Genomic DNA, 18,987 nt, shown 5'->3' with positions numbered 1-18,987 from the left:
GTAAAGCTATCTGAAGAAGAAAATGAAGGGACGCCAGAAGATTGAGTGCCCGGGGAGGGAGGGGGTTGGTGAACTGTGCCCGTATTGGGGTATCAAGTTGATTGTATAGGTCTACACACTGTGAAATGTATAGTAATTTAGACTAAGAATGCATTGAGATACTGATCTGTAAGTACCACCGTTATAAGAAAGTTAATGCCCGAATTATGGATAACTATACTGTATGCTAAGGTAAAGGTACATTCTGCTAGTACCGATGTGTACTAAGTTGAGGGTTTAACTTTGAGTTATTCAACCAACGTGAATCACTGAGCAATGTCATTCTAAATTCGGGTTTGATAATTAATTGGGTTTTAATTATGATTTGGAAACTGAATGATTTCCCTGACCTATTCCCTATTCCTGACTACATCTCTGATGGTGAGGACCACAATTTTGAGCATGACCCAGATGTAGAGCTCATGTTCCACACTGTGTGTACAAAGTGTCCAAAGAGGGGTCTCTGTCACTGGTGCAGGAAGGGATCTAAAAGAGATGGACATTTCCACCACGCTGACCCCTACCACTGTGCTCGTTGTCAGTGGGATGATTGTACCATTTGTTTTAATGAAGCTTGTGTGTGATGTTAATTTAATGGTTTTGATTATTTACAGATTGACTGTGTAAGGTATTAAACTCAGCAACCCAAAGGAAGGTTGTTTAACATGGATGAAATATCAGTCACCAGAAGGATGTATTTTGTTTATTTAAATACATGTTTAACAATAATTATGTAGTGCTTGTACCCTAACATTTTTATAGAAGAAACTGAGTTTCTTGAGAGGGGAACGTGGGAGAAAATGATGTATTTACCAGATTTGTTTGATATTAATAGTTAACAATTATATACTTAACAAATAGTAAGACCTTTCTATTCTACTAATGTTGTGTTTCTGTAAGGGGATGGTTCCACTCTAGCTCCCTGCAGCTGGTTTAGACGTATAGTCAAGGACATGGGGTGGCTTGGGACAGAGATACACTTGAAGAACAAAATCTTGTTGTTGTTACAAAATCATCTTCTGTCTCTGAGAAACTTGGTCACACGGCACATAAAGACAAAGAGCCTCTGAGCGTGACCACAGTTCTCCGGTCCATCCTGTTCTTTTCATAACCTTTCAAGGGCACAGCTGTGGAGATATGAGGTGAACAGATGCTGGCTTGAGCACTGTTAACAATTCTCTCAGCAGAAAGGAACTAACGTTATCACTTGTTTGTGCGCTATGACCCGATACACACAGCCACAAGAAGAAGACAAGGTAACTTATGATGCCCTGATCTGCCCGGGGAGGGGTGGAACCAGCCATGACTAAGCATTTTAGTGTCAGCTATATAAGACCCATGATTCCTCAGAATCATTGGGCCCTCAATGAATCACCTACGGGTGGTTCGTTGACCAGCTCCATTATTGCAATTCTTAATCGATAATACAGATGGATTGTTTGAAGAAATTACAAAGTCTCTCTCACTTGATTAGAATTTTCTACAACACTATGCATTGGGGCAGGTAGCATTCTCCTGGCATTCAGATGGTGAAGCGTGATTCATCACTCCAGAAAATGTGTTTCCACTGCTTCAGAGTCCAGTGGCGGCGAGCTTTACACCACTCCAGCAAACACTTGGCATTGCGCATGGTGATCTTAGGCTTGTGTGTAGCTGACTCATTTCATGAAGCTCCCAAAGAACAGTTATTGTGCTGACGTTGCTCCCAGAGGCAGTTTGGAACTCTGTAGTGAGTGTTACAATCGAGGACAGACGATTTTTACGCGTTACGCACTTCAGCACGTCCCGTTCTGTAAGCTTGTGTGGCCTACCAATTCGCGGCTGAGCCGTTATTGCTCCTAGATGTTTCCACTTCACAATAACAGCACTTACAGTTGACTGGGGCAGCTCTAGCAGGGCAGAAATGTTACAAACTGACTTGTTGGAAAGGTTGCATCTTATGATGTTGCCACGTTGAAAGTCACTGGGCTCTTCAGTAAGGCCATTCTACTGCCAATGTTTGTCTATGGCAGTGGTGTAAAGTACTTAAGTAAAAATACTTTAATGTACTACATAAGTCATTTTTTGGGGTATCTGTACTTTACATTACTATTCATATTTTTGACTACTTTTACTTCTACTTCACTACATTCCTAAAGAGAATAATGTACATTTTACTCCATACATTTTCCCTGAATGCTCAAAAGGGTCCAATTCACTCACACACTTATCAAGAGAACATCCTTGGTCATCTCTACTGCCTCTGATCTGCTTCCTTTGTAAATTATGTCAGAGTGTTTGAGTGTGCCCCTGGCTATACATACATTAAACAAGAAAATGGTGCTATCTGGTTTGCTTTATATAAAGAATTTTAAATGATTTATGCTTTTACTTTTGATACTTAAGAATATTTGAGCAATTACATTTACTTTTGATAATTAAGTATATTTTAAACCAAATACTTTTAGACTTTTACTCAAGTAGTATTTTACTGGATGACTTTCACATTTACTTGAGTCATTTTCTATTAAGGTATCTTTACTTTTACTCCAGTATGACAATTGGGTACTTTTCCCACAACTGGTCAATGGAGATTGCAAGACTGTGTGCTCAATTTTATACACCTGTCAGCAACAGGTGTGGCTAAAAAAGATGAATCCACTAATTTGAAGGGGCGTCCACATACTTTTGTATATATAGTATACAAAAGTATGTGGTAGGTAACATGTCCCCAAAAAAAACAAGTTCCCATCAGACTACCCAAATCCACTTCGTCCTCCTTGAACTCTCATCCTTACACTTTTATCCTTTCATCTAACTCCATCTAATCTACAAAGTCCCCTTAGTCCATCTTCATCCCCTCATCCACCCACTGGTTCCGTGTCTGTCTGTCTGTCAGACACAGCCTCTCTGACTCCATTCCCTTCCCATTCTGTCTGATGAGAACAGCCCCAACCAGAACCACAGGAGATGCAGCCTCTGGACAGGAAGCCAGGAGCAGAAAATGCCCTTTTTATGGGCCCACCATGACAATGAAAACCCCCACTCTATGCTTTTGATGTTTTTCCCCCCCTAAACTGTGACACTGTCTCTGTTGTCAGAACAAAGGATCTTATGATTGCACTGAGACTAGTTATTGGATCTTGAATTCTGGATGTCTTGTTTAACGATAATTTCAGTTTCTATGGCACAACAAATGTTTGATAATACCATTGTATCATTTCAGTGCTCTCCGTAATTTTGGCTCTCTACTCCAGCACTTTGGATTGAAATTATACAATGACTATGTTAAAGTGCCGACCGTCACCTTTAATTTGAGGGTATTTTCATCCATATTGGGTGAATTGTTTAGAAATTACAGCACCATCTGTACATAGTCCCCCCCATTTTAGGGGACCAAAACTATTGAGACAAATTCACTTATGTGTATTAAAGTAGGCAAAAGTTTAGTATTTGGTCCCATATTCCTAACACAATTACATCAAGTTTGTGACTTTACACATTTGTTAGATGCATTTGCTGTTTGTTTTGGTTGTGTTTCAGATCATTCTGTGTCCAATTGAAATGAATGGTAAATAATGTATTGTGTGATTTTGGAGTCCCTTTTATTGTAAGAATAGAATGTTTCTCAACACTTATATTAACATAATGGTTTCTAAAATCCCACGTGATCTGTCTTGCATCAGACTCTGCACTGCTCTGCCTGTTTCAGTGTGTGGATCATTTCATTTCAGACCAGTAAAACAGACCGAGGAGAAAGGACAGAAAGAGAAGTTAGTGCAAAGAAAGAATTTAAGGGATTTATTGTGGAGAAGACGTGTGCATGAGTAAAATCTTTATTGCATGCACAGAACTATATGTCAAAGGTTTGAGTGAAACAAGTGCTGAGAGTGGTCCTTTCCAAATGCCACAACATGCACCAGAGAGGGGACCTCAGATTGACCCCTAATACCAGCCACCGAGTGACGGAGGCACCACTACACTTACACAACATTTACACCAGCGAGAGCTGCAGTTCACCCCACTGCCTCCAGACACCGCCACAGTTCAAATCTATACCCAGAAGAGCAGAAGCTAAAAGTATGATCAGAAGCACTTCCTTCACATTCAGTGACCTGATGCTTAATACAAGCAGTTGGCTTGGCAAAAAACAAACAAAAAAAATGCAAATTTATTTTGTCTTTCTTTTGCAACAGTAACAGCTATAGTTGGTTTGAAAATAATTATTATCTTTGACTAAATTATTCTATGATAGTATAGTCTGTAACTGGAATGCACAACAGGAGAGAAGACACAAAAATCTAAAATGTAAAAGTGGTGCATGAACCACACACACCATTTAAATTTGGCAGCACAAAAATCAAGGGAATATGGCAATACTGATAGTTACATACAACTGTTGAGAGTATGGCAGTAAGTAAAAACTTCACATAAGAATGTTCTTGACCACAATTTAAAACAATAACAAAACGGTAAGACTTTCCATTCAACAAAAAAATTGCAGATATTTAAATGCATTTCATCCCCAGTAAAAAGTGGACTATGAATTGCAACAGTTTTTTCTCTAAGTGTTTTAGAGGAAAGTGTGAGGGTAGGCATGATGAGAAAAAAAAAAGTTCATCTTGGAATGCGTGCTTGGGATCGTCGCTAGGAAGATGCCAAGCGGAATTGATGAAGCCGAATTCTACAATTTTGCCAGTGGCTGGCCCGGCACACTTGATTCTCTCCCAACCAATGAATGGTTCTGAGCGGGGGTCGAGTCTTAGATGGCAACCTTGGAGATCTGGTCCTCCAGTTTGGCAATTCGGCGGTCCTGTAGGGTGACAAGGTCTCTGAGCGACTTGACCTCTCGCAGTAGCTCCTCAAGTTTCCCTTCATTTTGCTGTCATAAAGCAGAGAAAGAACTACAAGTAAAAAAATGACAAGAGACATCGTCACAAACCATCTAATGGCTAAAATGATTTAATATCGATCTTTGAGTTCCAAATCTAGTCACTGATTTATTTAGTTTACCTAAATACATCTTGACTGTTGCCAGTGTTACAGTACAGTTTTATTCACTATGTTCTTGTTACGGTAACTGTCCTGTCCTACTCACTGTACAGGGATGTGGAGAGGCCTTGCTCTGGGCAGGTGAGGTGTTCTCTGCTTTCTTGGCTGGCTTGCCCTCCAGGACGTTGGACTTCTTGACCACCTTGAGGTCACGGTTCTTTCCGGGGACATAGCCGTTTTTCAGGGAGATCAGGATAGGCTCACCGTTCTTCCCATCAAACCAGTCCTCCGCCTCGATGGCACAGTCTGGTCCCGCTGTGTCCGGGTAAAGGTCATCCTGGAACAGGTCCGACTGTACGTGTGTGTGTGTGTGTGTGGGATGGCGAGAGAGACGTAATGGTATCAGTTAGGATTGTACTCTAGTCAGTGGTGGACTGTAATCCATTCTTAATATTGCCCACATCTGACAATTGCACTATTTTTTACAGCATCAATATCTTTCAACGGTTAAAAATAATTAGTCAAAGAGTAAAAGAAAGAGACAAACCTTTCGGGGGACTGTCATGATGATTGGCTCACACTTTCTCTCATGCAGTTTATAAAACCTGCAAGGGAAATAGACAACATACGATGAGGATGTACAGCCGTGGGAATCAAAGGCATTGGGACTGTTCTCTCAAATAGCGCAACATGCCCTCCCTCTAGTGGACGAAAGGAGAAGGTCTCAAAGCCATCTTTCTAAGTGTATGGTTGTTACCTGGCAATCTCGCACTTATTGACGTCCAGTCCACGTTTGGGCATGTACCCCATACCCCTCTGGGGCTCCTTGCTGGAGAAGGTGTTGAGGTAGTGCACGAACGGAGCCTCGTCTGTGATCTCAAAGTACCGGATGCTACTGTCACCCTGAACAGAGATGAGAGCTTACTGAGAAAACCCGTGCGAGACTCTGCCGCTGCACTTGAACAGTGTCAGGTTAATAGAAAACGACAAATCCTCCCAGAAAGACGGACGTCACACTAATCCGCCATCCAGATGGGAAACTATTGGTGCTATTGGGTTTGGGGGATAAGACAGGGATTTTGGAAACACATGACATCTCTAACAAGCACATCATCCTCACCTTCCCACACAGGTACACCACGTTGGTGTCTGCATCGTAGAAAGGCAGCAACACTCCATTACTGGTGTCCAGCTCATGGACTGATATTGGTTCCTCCATGCTTTTCTGTTAACACAATAAATACATTTCATGTGCTTAGATAAGTGGCTAGATAAGGATATGTGCATCTATGAGCACATGAACATCTATGTGTGTGTGTGTGTGTGTGTGCGTGCATGTCTGGTTGGGAGGTGACGTACAGGGTTCCAGAGGGCTAGCTGCCGCTCGCTCATGCGGCTGAAGCCGGTGGTGAAGATGTTTCCGTCAGCCAGGAAGATGGCTCTCATAGGCCGTGCTCCATCGTGGGCCTTGTCCTTCTCCTGAAAAGACACAGCACGTCTGTCAGAGAGAATCGTATGTTTGAGCACCAATAACACGTCTCGGTAGGAGGGTGTGTACGTGTTTGTGAATGAGTATGAAAGAGAAGAGGGCATATCAAGCCAACCCCCAGAGTCCCCAGCCCACACACCGCCACAATCTTCTCCTTGCGGGGATCGATTACGCGGATCTTCTTGTCCTTGCAGGCGGTGCAGATGAGGGCTCCGTTGCGGCTCCAGCAGGCGCTGAAGATGACGTCAGGGTGCATGTCCTCCAGCTGGATCATGGCCTCGCCAGTCCCCACGTTCCAGATGATGATCAGGTTGTCACAGCCTGGAAGGACAGACACAAACAAACTACAGTCAGAATCCACATGCCTCTGTCTCATAGCAGAGTGCAGTCCTACAGTAGAGTGGAAAATATAGGCCTTGTATTCTCAAAGCTGATGTGACAAATGTACTCCATGCTGAACGTGCCACACTCCTTGTGTGAGAGCAGTGTCAAAGCTGTCTCTACCTGCACTCATGAGGATGTTCCTGGCCGTGGGGTGCCAGGTGACGATGCCCACCCTCTTGGAGTGTCCCTCCAACACCACCACAGGCTCAGCCAGCGGGGTGACCAGCCCATTCTCTGGGATCTGCCACACCTAGAGACACAGAGATTAAGTTAGTCATGATGCCATTAGCTTCTACTTGTCTTTAGCGATTTTCTCATTTTTAACTATGGAGACGAACAGACTAAAAGGTACACTACACTGCCAAAAGTATGTGGACACCCCTTCAAATGAGTGTATTCGGCTATTTCAGCCACACCCGTTGCATAAAATCGAGCACACAGCCATGCAATCTCCATAAACAAACATTGGCAGTAGAATGGCCTTACTGAAGAGTTCAGTGACTTTCAACGTGGAACTGTCATAGGATGCCACTTTTCCAAAAAGTTAGTTCATCAAATTTCTGCCCTGGCCAACTGGAAGTGCTGTTATTGTGAAGTGGAAACTTATAGGAGCAACAACGGCTCAGACGCGAAGTGGTAGGCCACAAGCTCACAGAACGGGACCGGCAGTGCTGACTATCCTCGGTCGCAACACTCACTACAGGATTGCGAACTACCTCTGGAAGCAACGTCAGCACAAGAACTGTTCTTCGGGAGCTTCATGAAATGGGTTTCCATGGCCGAGCAGCCACACAGAAGCCTAAGATCACCATGTCCAATGCCAAGCGTCAGCTGGAGTGATGTAAAACTCACCTCCATTGGACTCTGGAGCAGTGGAAACGCATTCTCTAGAGTGATTAATCATGCTTCACCATCTGGCAGTCCGACTTGGCAGATGCTACCTGCCCGAATGCACTGTGCCAACTGTAAAGTTTGGTGAAGGAGGAAGAATGGTCTGGGGCTGTTCATGGTTCGGGCTAGGCTCCTTAATTCCAGTTAAGATTTCCCTTCACTCTACAGCATATAATGACATTCGAGATGATTCTGTGCTTCCAACTTTGTGGCAACAGCTTGGGGAAGGACCTTTCCTGTTTTAACGTGACAATGCCCCGAGGCACAAAGTGAGGTCCATACAGAAATGGTTTGTCGAGATCAGTGTGGATGAATTTGACTGGCATGCACAGAGCCCTGACCTCAACCTCATCAAACACCTTTGGGATGAATTGGAACATCGACTGCGAGCCAGGCCTAATCACACAACATCAGTGCCCGACCTCACTAATGCTTTTGTGGCTGAATGGAAGCAAGTCCCTGCACATGAGCAGTTTGGCCATGACATCGTGATCAGTGTTTTTTTTTTTTTAAATACCAAATGTTTCTCCCCAATTTCGATCTCGTCTCATTGCTGCAACTCCCCAATGGGCTTGGGAGGTGAAGGTCGGGTAATGTGTCCTCCGAAACCCGCCAAACCTTAACACCCACTCGCCTAACCCGGGAAGCCAGCTGCACTAACGTGTTGGAGGAAACACCATTCACCTGACGACCGAGGTCAGCCTGCAGGCGCCCGGCCCACCACAAGGAGTCGCTAGAGCGCAATGAGCCAAGAAAAGCCCCCGCCCAAAGCCTCTCCTAACCCAGAAGACGCTGGGCCAATTGTGCGCCGCTCTACGGGACTCCCAATCATGGCCGGTTGTGATCCATCCCGGGTTCGAACACGGGTCTGTAGTGACGCCTCTAGCACTGCGATACAGTGCCTCAGGGAGCCACTCGGGAGGCTCCGATCAGCAATTTCTATTGGAGAAGCAGTTTCTAGGCATCTTCATACAATCTTTGATGTGCTTGTCTAATGTTACCAGGATGTGCTAACAGTGTTTAGTCTAAAGGTGGCAGCAGAGAGCTGATGGGGACAACACACCCTTTGTTCAGAAACAAGGAAGGGAGAGGAATAAGGTCTGCGTAACACTTCATGTTTCAGAGAGCAGACCTTTCTACAATGTTTTTGGATTCCATCTTTAAGGTCTATCGTATCATATAAAATACATTCAATTAGATCAAATATGGTATGGACCACTCAGTGGACTTATCAGTCTCTCGCTACAGGCGAGACCAAATAGGGACGCGAGACATACTGACAGGATGACCTCACCGCCCCACCATTTCCATATGGCTGGGGTTCTGATTACGCTATGACACATGCTTTGTGTATAGAGCACACCATGGAGGTTAATGTTGCAGCACTGACAGACAGGGTTATTGATCCCATGTGAATCTCAGGTCTTTCTCAGAGATGTCAACGAGTTCACTGCAAAATAATCAATAGGGGTTGACAAGCTTGACTTCAAAAGATGCGTCCAAGCGTGTAGTGGGTAGGCAGGACAGCATATTGAACATAGTGTCACCGCGACACCATTCTGACCATGTCAGCAGTGAAAACTAGACGTACGTACCATGACCGTGCAGTCCTCAGAGCCGCTGGCGATGACGTGGTCATTGTGAGGGCACCAGTCGATGTCCAGGACAGGTCCCGTATGACCACATACTGTTGGGTAGGCCTTGTCTATGCGACCCGTCTGGAGAGAGAAAGGAGGAGGTTTGGTATGATTGCTGGAGATCAGTAACAAAGGACGGGGAGAAACTGAACTGTGAGCCCCCAATCCTACTGGCAAAGACCAAGGGTTGACTTGTGAAGGAGATACAAATACAGCGTTAGGGTAAAGGACATACTACTCTCCCTGTGAGACAGACAATTTATTGTTGTTACTTTACATCTGCCATTTCTAAACTACTACTTTCAGCACCATTCATCATCTTTACTATCATCAAATCCCCAAGGCAGGGTAATACGTGGTCGTTTACAAACTCAGCAGTCTAACCTTCCTATAAAAATGCCATTCATCCAATCAGAGGACCTCTAGATGACACGAGCAACCTGGGGGAGCGTGTGACCTCTGCCGTCAACTGGATCAATGAGTGATGAGGAGAGGAGGACCCACTTATTTCGCTCAGCTCCTCTGTCTTTGGGTTAACCCAGGCTGACACCGACTCTGTGCATGGCAGGACTGAGGCCTCAGTGACGTCACAAAAGGGCTGTGTGAGAAACTGGTTCTCCTACTTACAACTAGTCCAGTCCCGAACTACGGCTGTTACTGACCTCAGCACTTTTTAATACCACACTGATAAAGACATGTGTGCCCACCCCCACCAAGAGTAATCGCTATGGCAAGGTTATAGGGCTAGAGAGGTATGCATTCTCGTTAATGATTCATTAAGTCTGCAGCTATGTTGATATTTTTTCAGTGTTTCTCTCAATCAGCCATTAATACTAAATAGAAATATCAGGCTCTCAAAACTCCTAATTATGAGATGCTGGAATTGAGAAGCAATCTAATCACCGGTCTGACCCCCTGGGGCCTAACCGGCACTCCCTGTCTGCCATTACTGCTGTTGTCACGGTAACGACTTGCCAGGAGGAGCGGGAACAGCAGCCAGTAAGTTCATATTCACAACATAGCCTATCATACAGATCAAGGAGGGAGGGATAGTTTGGGTTTGTTGACTGAGTATCTTCACTAATTAGACTCCCCATACACAGGCCTCTCTCTCAGGGGGAATGCAGATCAGTTCTAGAACAAGACATCGGTAACAGTCACGTTTCCAGTAGGACTGGAAATTTCCAGGGACATCCCGATACGATATGTATTGCGATTCTATATGTATTTTGATTCAATACTGCAATTTTATTGCAATTTGATCTACTGCAGAGGGATAAGAGAGCCATGAGTAAAACAAGTTTTGACCACATGGACATACAATTGCTGAAAACATGTTGGCTCACCACTTAAAAAGATGGATAACAAGCTAGAGAAGAAATACCAGAGTTTTGGTGCAGGAACAGCCGACTAGGGCTAGCTAACGTTAGCGTTTCTTTTGAGAATTGATACTACTGAAGCCATAGAATCGATATATAGTCAAAAATAACATTGCTATACTTTACTGTATACATTTTCCCCCAATCACTAATTTCCAGTGTAGGTTGACATCTGACCATTATATAGGCTACTGCTACATGAGTGGACAGACAGACGGGAGGTAAGTGACTACAACAGATGTTACAGCAGATGTTTGAGAACACACTCACACTAAAAGGGAGATGTAAATGGAAATATTAGACAGCCAGGGAGTTACATATTCACTCAAACAATCATCTCTGTTCCATGGATAATACAGTCTAATTGTTGTGAATAATGGTGTTTGGAGACATGCGTTGCTGAACTCGTGAATCTGACTCTGTGTAAGTCAAAAAACGGCTTATAATGCCAGAATCTCGTAGTGCCCCTTTCAGCAATGTAGCAGTTACCCGTCTCTTTACGGGGGATGAAGGAAATATATGATAATGTAAACTAATTAACCAAGTGGACTAGAATAATTGCATCTCATCCAGTACCCTAGGGTCAGTGAGGCAAGTGTAACAAGAGAGCGTGAATGCATGTAATACAAATGCCTTTACAACAACCATACTGATTAAAATAGATATGTGATTGATTGCTTGTCTATGGTGTTTGTTACTAAAAGTGGCTGGCACGGTTTCCAAATGCTAACGTTTAAGCATTTGTGTCACAAATCCCATTCAAGTCATGGGACCGATATTAGCATTTTTAGCCAATCATGTTTAAATCATCCATAAGGCTGCGTTACACAGGCAGCCCAATTCTGATATTTTTTTCACTAATTGGTCTTTTGAGCAATCAGATCAGCTCTGAAAAAGATCTGAGGTGATCGGTCAAACGACTAATTAGTGGGGGAAAATATCAGAACTGGGCTGCTTGTGTATATGCAGCGCATGTGACTTTTGTGAGCTTCACAATCAATTTGAGATACTTTCGGATTTTTTGGACATGAGGTGCGAAAAATGTGAATATCGGTCCCATGACTTGAATGGGATTTGTGACACAAATGCTAAAACCAGGGGTAAAAAAATCCCATGACTGAAACTTAAGTCGATCTCAGATCGATTGTCTGGGGCCATGTTAACCTCCCCTTTAATGTAAGAAAGTTATGACCATCATGCATTTTTGGGGAAGAGGATCATTTTGACCAATTCCAGTACCCTTGCTCAGGGTGTCCGGGGTGCTCCCGAGGATCATTTTTATGTAGAAGGACTGAGGTCTGGTGAAGGTCAGTCCTGGTGACTTTAAAAAAAAGGACATTCTACTCCAAAATGTATGAAAATAAAATGATGCTTATCTTCTAAAATATAATTTCCACCTCCAGAAATGAGCCCAATAACATGTCGGTAAATATTGTGTATAAATTATTTAAACATATTAGACCAGATGTCGCATAGAACACACAACAACAAGTCGACTAGGTAAACAATTCTACTATGAGGTCGTCTGATTTAGTTTTAATAACATTACATGGCAAAAATAGAAGCACTGGAAAGTTACATCCTGAGTGATAAAGTAGAGGCTTTGAATGACTTTGCCAGCAGCTACAGTAGGCAACACACCGCTGTTTGAGTTGTGCGCTGCGGTAGTGCGCATGTTAGACTCTTTCATTCCCTTTATCTGAACATCGGAATGTCATCAACAATCATGCATTTCAGTTCAGTTCAGTGCACCCCCCGAGACGTTTTATTGCTGTCATACCTTGTCCATAGACTGTTTACACAGGGCAAGGAAACTAAATGTCATTTTGTAATTTGGGTGAACTATCCCTTTAAACTCAAACATGTTTTCCTGAACAAATAACGCAAATTGATATTTGATTACAACATCAATATGACACTCAATATAAGTGATTCTGCTTAATATATTTGAATGTGGAGTTCACCCCAACATTTTTTAACACCCATGTCCCAGAATCCACTAGGCAACACACATTTCCATCAGCCAATCGGGAGACAGACAGGAAATGGTCCTGTAGGCAGCCTGACATGCAAAGTGCTGGACTTCCATATATGGTCAAATCTGCTGACAGCAGCAGCAAGCTCTTGGGTACTGAATAGAGGAGGGGAGAGAGAGAGAGAGGAGAGTGGAGACACAGACAATTGCTGTTGGCTGTTCACACAACTCCCCTATACACATGCACACACACCGGCTCTCTAGTCACACTGATCAATCCCGGGCATAGGAAGCTTCTTTCAAATTCAATTTTCTTTCACCAAATTTAAACCACCTAGACATTTGACCTAAAATCCAGTCAGCGTGTAGCACTATTGTCCAGAAGTTGTTGGTCTTCCATAGGATCAGAAAAGCTGAAAGAGGTGGGCGAGCCCTTTAGCAGTAAGATACTACAACGCACCCTCACGTTCTGCATACATTGTTGGGCCAACAAAATTTGATTGGCATATACATATCCGGCATAGTAAAATATCATTGTAATCTAATTTAGTTGAAGTGATAGGAATGAGCCATTTCAAGAAAGACCTCTGCAAATACTCTCAGTATTCAAATCCTTATGAAATAACAAATAATCAAAATCATACTGAAACAGAACGGAGCGACTGAATGTAACTAATACTGAGATCTAGGCCAACAGTGAGAGGAAGTGTTCCAAGAGCAATGAGACAGGAGGAGCCACGACGCTGCCTGGTTGGCCGGCAGTGACACACTCACCTTAAGCAGAGGGAGGACGAGGAAGGCTCCGCCACCACTGGCCTCGATGATGATGGCGACAAATTTGGTGTTGACGGCACAGAAGGAGCTGTCCCATGTGACCCGGGAGACGCGGATGTCGTCATAGCACTGGTCGTTCTTCACCGCTTGGCCAAAGACATGACGGAACTTACTCGCTCGCACCACTCGCCTGAACATATCTGTCATCAGGAGGAGAGACAGGGAGAGAGAGAGAGATGTCAGACAGATGCTATAACAGGGTTACTAATCTCTTATGGACAGACGCACGTTACATAAATGGTATCATAGCGTCTGTCAGACTGTGGGATGCGATGACTAACAATGAACTTTGTTCCGGATGGGAAATTTGGCCCATAGACATGACTGAAATTTGGCTTCTGTTTAGGGGGGGGGGGGGTGGAGACTTTGCTAGTCTCGTTAGTAGCTTTCCTCAAATCTCCCCCCAGAACTTAATCAAGATACTTTTGTATATATAGTGAATGTGGACACCCCTTCCAATTAGTGAATTCGGCTATTTCAGCCATACCCGTTGCTGACAGGTCTATAAAAATCTCCATAGACAAACATTGGATAGAATGGCCTTACTGAAGAGCTCAGTGACTTTCAACGTGGCACCATCATAGAATGCCACTTTTCCGACAAGTCAGTTTGTCAAATATCTGCCCTGCTAAAGCTGTAAGTGCTGTTATTGTGAAGTGGAAACGTCTAGGCGCAACAACAGCTCAGCCATGAAGTGGTAGGCCACACAAGCTCACAGAACAGGACCGCCGAGTGCTGAGGCGCATAGCATGTAAAAAATAATATATTCTCGGTTGCAACACTCACTACCGAGTTCCAAACTGTCTCTGGAAGCAACGTTGGCACATTAACTGTTTGTCGGGAGCTTCATGAAATGGGGTTCCATGTACGAGCAGCCGCACACAAGCCGCACGCAATGCCAAGCTTCGGCTGGAGTGGTGTAAAGCTCGCCGCCATTGGACTCTGGAGCAGTGGAAACGCGTTCTCTGGAGTGATGAATCACGCTTCACCATCTGCCAGTCCGATGAACGAATCTGAGTTTGGCGGATGCCAGGAGAACGCTACCTTTCCGAATACATAGTGCCAACTGCAAAGTTTGGTGAAGGAGGAATAATGGGCTGGGGCTGTTGTTCATGGTTCGGGCCCCTTAGTTCCAGTGAAGGGAATTCTTAACGCTACAGCATAAAATGACATTCTAGATGATTCTTTGTTTCCAACTTTGTGGCAACAGTTTGGGGGAAGGCCATTCCTGTTTCATCATGACAATGCCCCCGTGCACAAAGCAAGGTCCATACAAAAATGGTTTGTCAAGATCGGTGTGGAAGAACTTGACCAGCCTGCACAGAGCCCTGACCTCAACCCCATCAAACACCTTTGGGATGAATTGGAATGCTGACTGCGAGCCAGGCCTAATCGCCCAGCATCTGTGCACAACCTCACTAATGCTTTTGTTGCTGAATGGAAGCAAGTCCCTGCATCAATGTTCCAATATCTAGTGGAAACCCTTCCCAGAAGAGTGGATGCTGTTATGGCAGAAAAGGGGGGACCAACTCCATATTAATGCCCATGATTTTGGAATGAGATGTTCGACGAGCAGGTGTCCACGTGCTTTTGGTCATGTAGTGTATATACAAATATCAAACGTCATTCTCTTTAGACACGCTCTACACTGAAAACAAATACTGGTGTGGTCACTGCCCAAACTAAGGCTCAGTTGATGTGAAGCCACTCCAGCCAGAGCACAACACACACATTGAAAACTTTATAGGACATGGTCATTGACTCTGACATAAAGTTAGAGTTATCCCCATCTCTGTCTCAAATGGAAGAACACAGCTTATCTAAACTGGATCAAGCCTAAATGGCAGAGCTGGCTCCCAGTCAGAATAGAGGCAGACTTTTAGATGTCTACTTTTCTGTGCATCTGATCAAACGAGGTGATGGCTGAGTTTGTGTGTATAAACTATGAACCTAGAAAGCATTAGCCTAATATGTATTTTGAGAAAACTTTGCATCTCATCCACCGCCCTTCTTATTAGCCTACTTAGGCAGCCTTTATTCACATTGCCCAATGTTCACTTTGGCATGCTGCATGTTGGTGTAAGCTGGCCACAAACAAAGTCCCACGAGAGCTCTGTCTAGCTAGCGTATAGCTCTGTTTCCATAACAACAATGATAGATTCCCATCACGCCTCACAGGGAGCAGGCTCCCATCAGAAGAGCTGACCTGCTGCAGGAAGAGCTTAATCAATTACGGGTTAGCATCAAAGGCTTCCTTGTGTCTCCCATAGCCACCAACAGAATGCAGTGCATAGCCACAGTACAGTACTGTGAAATCAGCCAGGGTTGAGCCAGGACAGGCAGTAATAGAACTGATGCTTATGGGCTATGTTCCACTCAGGCCCTTTAGCTCAGACTCCCTGAGACCTTTCACATCATCAAGTATCACAAGCAGAGTGCACTAAAACGTTGTACTTGACACCCCCTTGAACTGGTGGATAATCTTGAGGAGATACTGTGTGCAGTTGGCATTTTGCCAACATGCCACCCATGCCGAAACTCACTATTGCTGGCAATTGGCATTCAATGAATTTTGATCCTCCCACCATCCTTCATATGGGATGTTGTTTTTTGATGACTGATGGTTTCCTGCTTAGTTTCCTTCACAGGAAGTGGATGCAGAAGTTGTATCTTTCCTTTAGCCCATATAGTGGTCACAATGTGCATGGCAGACAGTGATAATAGACCAGGCTATAAGAATAGGCATGCCAGTCAGTCATTCTATGTACTTGTACTATTAACCCACATTCTGCTACCTTCAACATCTATTCAGAATGTTCACTGATGACCTCGCAAGGACTGCCAGAATGTAGTAAATAGCCTATCAATTGACCTGACGTAAGCACCGGGCATAATCTCATAGATTGTTGTTAGGAGCTCTGAGCTCGTGTTTCACCCTGTGGTGAAAAAGACGGATGAGAGTGAGTAAACTACATGCTGAGGGAAGAGATGGCCTTTCAGTCAAGGTCATTTTCATTATACAAGGAGTTGGTACATGTGTCGCTGGGCCGTCCGCTTTCTCACACACGTGTGAATGACAGCTAGAGCTACTGCGTTTACATTCTTCTTCTGACTGAGATCAACCAAGCCCGTCTCAGGTCAATGGGTTTGCATCTTTTTGATGAAATGGGGCCAGTGACAGAAACATCTGCATATTTAACAACACTATATTTCCTATAAATCATATTAGCCTACACATAGGCGATCCTTAACTTGTCCTGAATGGACTCTCCTAGTCACACATCGATCTCTTTTGAAGCGGGAACAGGCATTAGTACAGCAAGGCCATCTCTCCAGGGTCAAATACTCTCCTGGGTCGAAGCCTTGGGTACAGGACATAGGCTATGATGCTGTGGCTATATGACCACAGCCTGCATCACTACAACCGCACGATGCAGCCAGAGAAAGACATGCAGGGTTTGACAAACAGAACATTTCGTTCCATTACTAGTTCCAGCCCTAATGATTCATTCTGGATAGGCTCTCCTCTCACACACATGAACCATTCAACAAGATGTGCTCCATGCCTCGCATGCCTAATTTCTCTCAACACAATGACCTACTTTACAGAGAGCAGCATGGCACAAAAAGGACTGAGTCTGGGGTAGCACCACTCCAACTTAAAGATCATACCCATATGAACCTTTGGTCTACGTCCTCCTTTTACTGAGTGTACGGCATCTTTCACTGTAGTTCAATTAGAGATATGGAATCACCCTTCTATTCTTCTTACAGAGTTAGTTGCAGCTGTAACTGGAATGGAAGGGTCATACATAAATCCTTACTATACACAACATACAGCATTGACAGTTATGTCAGCAACTTTTAGACTCAAACATACTCTGCTGCTAAACAGAAGTCAATCATGTATATCGGTCCTGTGTGGCTCAGTTGGTAGAGCATGGTTGCCATGGATCACCCTTACAAAAATAAATGCATGCATGACTAAATCGCTTTGGATAAAAGCGTCTGCTACATGGCATATACTATATAATATCTTCTCACCCCTGATAGATGACGAGTGTATGTCCAACTTCACCCATAGAAACTGATCCATCAACATGCAATAACCCTGTAGCTTTAATTCCCTGCCTTCTCGGGAAAATAACTTCTCCACTACAGCAAGCAAAAGTGACATGACCAATAATGCAAACCATTTGCTATTGTAGGTGCTAGGTATTGTGAGGTCGACTTAAGGACACATTGTGACCAAATTATTGCATTTGTGATCAAAATGATTAAAATGTTGTTCAGACTAAGGTAGGCCATATGCTTACTTTCCTGGTAAGAACAGTAGAGGTGCAGTAGACAGACTGATAACTATAGCCTTGGGTTGAACTGTCACAACCCCACCAGTGGCATCTATAATACGTTTATGGTCTAGCTAGCTATTAGACTGGGCATCATTGATGCATATCATTGGACACATCATTGTCTGCCACAGAGCATGTAGCTAGGTAGCTAAGCAATGTAGCTAGCTATTAGCTAGATGGCTGGGTCCTGTAGGCTGCCGTCATCTCCATGCATGTTTCTGATTAATACAGGTTATTGATGATTGATCAGAGTAGACATGTAAGTACAGTGTATTAATAAACCAACACATTTGATCATAGTCAGAACATAGCAGGCTACTCTTCATTCCATAATCTAAAGGTGGACAATAGCCATGCATTGTGGCAAGCAAAAATGCTAGCTACTTCCTTATGTGCAATTCATTAGCAATAATTTCCAAAGGCAGCTCCCCACCCAGGAGGGAAGATCTGCGGTTAATAATGGCTTGCTACAGCGGTGTCTAATAAATGAATGACAAAGATGTTTAGGAATTTACATGGAAGATGCTACCGTCTAGAATTTGGAGCATAGACCACCGTCAGTGAGCTATTATGACGCAAGTGCAGATTTTATTCATGGCTCTGGCTGTTCCCATTCAAAACGGTGCACAGCCGGGTAGGCTAGCTAGCAGCAAGATGTTTACTGCAAATACAGGACAGTCCATTTTCCTTACCTCCTAAATCTATGCGAAATTTTCCGTGAACACGAGGTAATCAATCTGAAAACATGAATATGGTAGTTTAGCCCTCGTCCGTTAAGATTTTCCCTTGTTACACTCGTTCAGCCGTTCGAGTATTCTTTCCCTCCAGACTGCAATTCTATGAACCGGAAGCAACGCCCTGTTTCATCCCCGCCTCTTCCATATGAGGCATTATAGGAATCCCATATCGGAGAGATATCAATTGTCTCATTTGTATGATAAAGATACTCTTTTAATAAAAAAATCATTTTTTTCTCCACTGAAAATTATTAATGGGTCTATGAAAGCATCACTAACCCTGTTACAAGTAGGCCTAT

General features: G+C 43.8%; 1 protein-coding gene across 2 annotated transcripts; it reads right to left on the bottom strand.

The window, feature by feature from the left end:
* Window positions 1-3,804: 3,804 nt before the first annotated feature.
* Window positions 3,805-18,785, bottom strand: LOC120026111 (coronin-1C-A-like). Of its 2 annotated transcripts, none has more exons than XM_038970928.1 (11): window positions 18,644-18,785; window positions 13,540-13,739; window positions 9,370-9,492; window positions 7,004-7,133; window positions 6,639-6,820; window positions 6,370-6,489; window positions 6,131-6,235; window positions 5,768-5,913; window positions 5,558-5,615; window positions 5,117-5,362; window positions 3,805-4,900 (listed from the first exon to the last, which is right to left on the bottom strand). In XM_038970928.1, exons 2-11 carry the CDS (start codon window positions 13,735-13,737, stop codon window positions 4,781-4,783), a joined length of 1,428 nt encoding a protein of 475 aa, XP_038826856.1. In that variant the 5' UTR covers window positions 13,738-13,739; window positions 18,644-18,785; the 3' UTR covers window positions 3,805-4,780. The 2 variants fall into 2 exon arrangements, with proteins under 2 accessions (XP_038826856.1, XP_038826857.1); XM_038970929.1 differs by having other exon boundaries at window positions 4,787-4,922.
* Window positions 18,786-18,987: the final 202 nt, after the last annotated feature.

This window comes from Salvelinus namaycush, chromosome 31 (assembly GCF_016432855.1).
Source record: "Salvelinus namaycush isolate Seneca chromosome 31, SaNama_1.0, whole genome shotgun sequence".
NCBI lineage: Eukaryota > Metazoa > Chordata > Actinopteri > Salmoniformes > Salmonidae > Salvelinus > Salvelinus namaycush.
This window is presented reverse-complemented; position numbering and strand designations above follow the sequence as displayed.

Coding starts and splice junctions, on each gene's coding strand:
- LOC120026111 (XM_038970928.1), bottom strand. CDS start 13,737: ATGTTCAGGCGAGTGGTGCGAGCGAGTAAGTTCCGTCATGTCTTTGGC. Junction 6,490..6,638: donor GCAAGGAGAAGATTGTGGCG/GTGTGTGGGCTG, acceptor GTGTCTTTTCAG/GAGAAGGACAAGGCCCACGA. Junction 5,914..6,130: donor TGGTGTACCTGTGTGGGAAG/GTGAGGATGATG, acceptor ATCTCTGTTCAG/GGTGACAGTAGCATCCGGTA.